The sequence below is a fragment of the Myripristis murdjan genome, chromosome 24 (assembly GCF_902150065.1).
Source record: "Myripristis murdjan chromosome 24, fMyrMur1.1, whole genome shotgun sequence".
Classification (NCBI taxonomy): domain Eukaryota; kingdom Metazoa; phylum Chordata; class Actinopteri; order Holocentriformes; family Holocentridae; genus Myripristis; species Myripristis murdjan.
In genome coordinates, this window is record NC_044003.1 from 28,781,724 (window position 1) to 28,788,122 (window position 6,399).

The window sequence follows — 6,399 nt, forward strand, 5'->3', positions numbered from 1 at the left end:
CACTCACATCTGTGTCTCTTCCCCTCTCAATGGCAGTCATACTGGCTGTATGTCCTTTCACCACTTATGAACTACCATGCACTGACTTGCAGGTTTTAATATAGTTAACACTAGAAACACAGTGTACTTTCATGTCCCACACAGAGTTTAGTACCTTGATTTAAACTGGTGTTTAGAAAACCTTTATACCTTTCCTATCTTAGCCAGTTTGCTGAACAGGCTGGACCAGAGGTCATTGTAAAAAGACAATAAAACAAAGTGCATCTCATCTTCAGTATCTCCGAGGTTACATAATGAGCAGTCTTTCCTCTTTTGAGATATTAAATCTAACAGTTCCAATGGCTAATGGGAGGGCATGTCATCTAAGCTGTGCATCAGTTGTGCAAAAATTAATCTTTGGCTTTTAACAAGGTAATATTCCTTTAAAAAAAATTCACATCTTCCCTTAATCATCTTTAAATGACACTACATGCATTAGTACAGGGGTACACAAAAAGACATTTTCTGCCTAGACTACATAAAAACCTTAATTTGTTTCACACATTGTTTAAGAATGATTGCATATAAATACAATATTACCTTTAAATGTTTTTAATGCTATGGCAACTGTAACTTAGAGATCTTCACTCTTTGGGAACACTGGAAAGAGCATTTCTTTATCCTTGAGGTATTATGGAACATAATAATACATTCCCTTCTTTCTATATGTGCAGAAACAAAATTGAATAGTACTGGCCATATGAAAAGCAAAACACAGTACTGAATTATCAAGCAAATCAATTAATAGTTAATAAAAGTAAAAAGTGATCCCCTGTCTTGAGTGCACATATTTCTGTAGTGTGATGATTTTTCTCATGATAGTTCTGACATTCTTAACTCAGAAATGTAAATTCTAAGGTGTATTATAGGATTTAGTTTTCATACTATATATACAGCCTTTTTTAAAAGCAGGTCTTAACACATAATTCAAACATACTGAACAGAACCCAGCCATTCATCAGTAGTAACAATAGTATTTCAGTTATCTAAGAGCCATTGGTCTGTACAGTGGAAGTCTTCTACACAGAAACCTGTCTGACAGCGTGTGTGTGTGTGTGTGTGTGTGTGTGTGTGTTGGTCTGCAGGAGGAGCTAAGAGGACAGACTGCACATACACATGAGGGGTTGAAAGGAGAGACTATCCATTTGTGTTTGTGTGCAGAATGAGCTGAGAGAACAGACAGAGAAAAGCTGTGTGGTCATTTGTTCATGTGGATTCAGCATTTCAATGTAAGAAAAATCAACTGAATTTTACATTTCTAATTGTGGATCCTTGATTTGTATTTGAAAACCAGACATATTCAGAAGTTCTTGGTGTGTATAGTGCATGGATCAGAATTTTATTCTTGTCATTTAGCATTTAGTTCTGATGTTTTTTAAATGTGTCCTGTACGGTGACCTTGAGTGCCAAGAAAGGCGCCTTTAAATAAAATTTATTATTATTATTATTATTTAGGCCAATGGTATGACATTAAACTGCCCCACTGAAGCCCAAGCTAGAAGAGTGACCCACCCCACCGATTCACTTTGGTCTTCCAACATGTTTACCACTCTGAAAAATCCAACTCTGTTTTCTATACTCATTTTCAGATAATGAGGTGACTAATTTAAATGAAGTTAATTCTTTAAAAACCATATGCTACCCATCAGGAAAAACATTACTAAAACATAAGGTGGAACTCTAATTAAGATCAGAAATTATTTAAAAAAAAAAAAAAAAAAAAAATCTGTGTCTTATCTATATAGAAGAAGGCAGATGGGAGAGACACTTTTCAGTGCTGTAAAACAGAGCCACACTTGCATTAAAGCAAAACTGAACTTTGGTAGAGTGTTGGGTCAGATAGTTCCTTGGCCATTATGAGTCCACATGGTGGCAAAACATCCTTGTTAGTTGCTCTGTGCTCCCATGGACTGGTAATCCAGAATACTGTATTTCTATCTGTCCATTTACCTATATAGTCCAGCAAAACAGCACCTAAAATACATGAATTGATGTTAACAAAGTGGATTATGCAAACATAAAGAACAGCAATTCCAAGTACCCATTTTTTGAGGAAATTAAATGGCTCTTTAATTGTTATTTTACTGTTTGAATTGGAAAGTAGATCCACTAGGTAGCATCTGCAGATAAATATAGTAGTCTTATGCCAGGAAGAAATAACCTGACATTTTCACAAATCATTTTGAATACATAAAAAATGGATACTGGAATTAGTTGTTTTTTATATTAACATAATCCACTTGGGCCAATTTGTTTGTGTGTTAAAAGTGTTATTTTTGGAGCTGCTGCGCTATGGAAGGGAATGAAGAAAGATAAATCCAGTATTGTGGATTAGCAGTCCAGGGGAGCACAGTGTAACTAATGAGGAGATTTCACCACCAAGAGGACTCACATAACGCCCAGGTAATTCTACAAACTAGCACTTGCGTTCAGTTTAATCTTTTTATATATGTATTTTTATGTTAATGTCTGCATGTATCCATCTGTAGTTGTTGATGCTGCATGGCTGCATCCCTGGTGTTCAGGCTACATGATGGAGCTCCTGAGCTGGTGAGGGAGGTTCTTCTGGAGCGTGGATGGGAGGAATATGATGGGGAAGAGCAGGAGGAGGAGGACTGGAACCTCTACTGGAGGGTCTCAGCCTTTCGCCACTCAGAATACCTCAAACTCCTGCCATGGCAACGCCTGAACCACCATCCCAAAAGTGTTGGAATTACACGCAAGGTGACGGCCTGGTCATATTGTGTTCACTGTTTTTCCCTCAAAGGAATACAGTAAGTTTTGATATCGTCCTGTTGGTCAACTTAGCCATTGAATTATGATATCAGACGCTAAAATCACCCATGAGTCCCTGGGAGATGCTTGACTGTGGTGCTCGGCGGTAACACTTAAACATACACAATGCTGAGTTATAGTAGACCAAAGTGCAAAGACTGACTTTTTATTAATTACATGTCGTGTTTTGTCTCATATGTGCAGCCATGATTTTAAAAAATGAAATGCCATTAAATCAGCATGGCTGAAGAATACATTTGTCCAAGCTGACTAACAGGACAGACTCAAAAAACGTATTGCTTTAAAATGCAACATCAGAGGTTTGTTACCTCTCTCTATAATTCTTGGGTAAGATTTAGGGGTAGTTTCCTGGACAGGGATTAAATCAAAAGAGGCCTGGGCTTTAATCCGATGTAGTTAATCATGGCCTCAAAAGTGACCCTCCAAAACACTCCAGATTAGTAACCTCTGGACTATGGAGTTCTTGATTAAATCTAAAGTGATAAATGCTTTTTCTTGTTTTTGGCGACACCCTTGGTGGGGCGTGGTCATTGTTCTGGTGTTTTGTACTCAGTGTAGTGTATGTAGATGCTGTGCCATCACTAGGGGGACCAAGTGTTGTCATTTAAGCAACCAAACACTGCCTTCTACACTGGAACCCAGTAGGAACAGTTAGTATTGTTTCTTTGAATTAAAGTGAACATTCAGTTTGTAATTCATTTGAAGGACTACTTGGCACGCAACTTGAGGAGGATGAGAGCCACATTTGGCTCATCTCTCTACAACTTCAGTCCTATGGCCTTCATCCTTCCCAACGATTACACCCGCTTCATAGCCGAATACACAAAACAGCGTCTTACCAGAGGATTGTCCGGTTACTGGATCTGTAAGCCTGTGGATCTCTCTCGAGGTAGAGGGATTTTCATATTTTGTGATATTAAGGACTTAATCTATGACTCCCCTGTGATCGTCCAGAGGTATATCAGCAACCCCTTACTCATCTCTGGCTACAAGTTTGACCTGAGGATCTATGTGTGTGTGAAGAGCTTTCACCCTCTGACTGTTTACATGCATCAGGAAGGCCTGGTGCGTTTCGCCACTGAAAAATACAACCTGTCCACCCTGGATAACCTCTATGCACATCTTACCAACACCAGCATCAATAAGTGTGGGCCTTTCTACACAACCAACAAAGAGAGGGTGGGTCAAGGATGCAAGTGGACCATGAGCAAGTTCCGATATTTCCTCCACAGCCAAGACGTCAATGAGCTTCTCCTTTGGCAGAAGATCAAAAACATTGTTACTCTTACCATCCTCACTATCGCGCCCTCTGTCCCCTCCAGTCCTAACTGTGTAGAACTTTTTGGCTTTGATATCCTCATTGATTCCACGTATAAACCCTGGCTACTGGAAGTTAACTACAGCCCTGCATTGACTTTAGACTGCCAGGCAGATGTTGCAGTTAAGAAAGGATTAATTAGTGACCTAATTGATCTAATGAACTATAGGGCCATTGACCGCCTGAGAGGGAGAGCGTACCAAAGACCAAAGAGTTCAAAGCAGCCATGCCGCAATGCTCACCAGGCCTCACAAGTTTCAGTACCTGTTCTGTCCAAATTTAGAGAACTTAAATCCCAGGGGAGAAGTGGTAGCCAGTCCTCACAAACTCAGACTCTACCTCTGCTTAAAGCACTTTGGCAGCACCAAGCCTCCAACATTAGCCAAAGCCAGTCCAGGCAAAAAGCTCTGGTGTCTAGCTGCCAAAGATACCTACCTCCTGTTGACTTGAGCAGGATCCATGCAGCCAGGGGCAGAATAATTAACACTAACACTACCACTAAAACCTGCACCAGCCAGGCCCTGAATCCGATCCTTGGCTCACACTCGAGGATAACTAGAGCAAAGGTGAGCAGAGAGAGGCATCCATCTCTAGCATCATACCTGACGGACAACAGGGCACTTAACCTGTCTGACGTTACAAACCATGACGACACTGTAACTGAGAGGGAGCCATCAGAGGAAGGAGACTCTGCAAAACCTGATATCTCTCAGGAAGGACTGGGAAGCCTGAGGTCCAAACCTGCTGCTGGGCCCTGGAAGCTTCCAAACATCCACAGGTAAATACAGTTGTGTTTTCTGTGGCATCGCAAGTTAAGTGCAGTGCAATTCACATACATAACGTATTCAGACCCTTTGTAACAACACTTGACTTTTAGCTTGTTGCCGATCGTTGCTGAGCTGTTTCTACACCATGATTATTGAGTCCACTTGTGGTCTGAATACTTATGTCAATGTGATATTTCGGTTTTTCCTTTTTAATAAATTTGCAAAAATTTCTACAATTCTGTTTTCACTTTGTCATTATGGGGTACTGAGTGTAGATTAATGAGAGAAAAAATGAATTTAAACAATAACAACAATAACAAAAGTGAAAAAAGTGAAAGGGGTCTGAATACTTTCTGAATACTTTTTTTTTTAATAATCTAAACAAAAGGTCTCCATTCACTCTAACACTGCTATGCCAAACAATACTTGCATTTATTTTTTGTGACATAAAAATGGAAAATTTAAATAATTGGATTGGATAATGGCAGCTTCAGTACAAAAATACTGGTATTTTTAATATGAACAAAATGTCGGCGGTAATGGCTTTCAACCTGGCCAGGCCTTACAGCTACAGACCATAACACATGCAAAAATACTAAAATGCATAAAGAAATAGCAAAACAAGTATTTAAAACCCTTTATACATACTACTTTATTTTATTTTTTTTTTAAAATACAATGTTCTAATTGATTTCCTCTGCAAAACACCAACAACTGAGGCTTCCTTTGGAGGGAACCAGAGCATCACACAGAGTGGCACTTCCTCCCCTCAGAGTTGGAGACTTTATACTGACCTTCCCCTTTAACGAAGCTACTCTGGAGGCATCGCAGCATAAACTGGATGTGAAATTAGCCGTCCAGGAGCTCCACAAGCTCACTAGTCAGCTGGCATCAGGCCCGAGCCGGTTAGACAAGAACAAGTTGAGGAGACAGGAGGAGGAGGTGAAGACGGATGAAGGCGTCAGGACGTGTGACAGTGACGAAGGTTTCGAGTCGCTGTTCTGGGGGCCAAAGGAGCCTCCGCTGCTCAGTCAGTGCCTTCCTCACAATTAAAGCGGTGCTGTTTCTTTATATTTCCTCGTTTCTTCACTTTATCTTTGGGGTGAAGTGCTCATTGCAAAAATGACTTATCAGACTTTTGTGCAAAGTCAGTTTATGGTTGATATATGAACAGAAATCAGGGCTGTGGGAGAACCAAGAGGAGATAATCTAGCACAGAGAATCCATCTCACAACATTAACACCACTGATGTGCTGTGCAATTATGCTGTATGAACATACTGTGAACACTGTAAATAAATATTTAATTGATCATTTTTGCAGTCTTTTTTTGTTTATTTTGTTATTTTTTATTTACTTATTCATTCATTATATTAAGAACAGTCAAGTCAGTTTAATTTGTATAGCCCAATATCAAATTATAGATTTGTCTTAAGGGTCTGCACAGCAATACAGCAAGTCATGTAGAAGTTAACATCAA

The 6,399-nt window shown here is 39.6% G+C and overlaps 1 protein-coding gene across 1 annotated transcript; it reads left to right on the forward strand.

Annotated features, from left to right (window-relative positions):
* Positions 1-2,541: 2,541 nt before the first annotated feature.
* On the forward strand, positions 2,542-6,094 carry ttll2 (tubulin tyrosine ligase-like family, member 2). The gene is made up of 3 exons (XM_030047421.1): positions 2,542-2,763; positions 3,541-4,931; positions 5,640-6,094. Exons 1-3 carry the CDS (start codon positions 2,542-2,544, stop codon positions 5,971-5,973), a joined length of 1,947 nt encoding a protein of 648 aa, XP_029903281.1. The 3' UTR covers positions 5,974-6,094.
* The last annotated feature ends 305 nt before the right edge of the window (positions 6,095-6,399 follow it).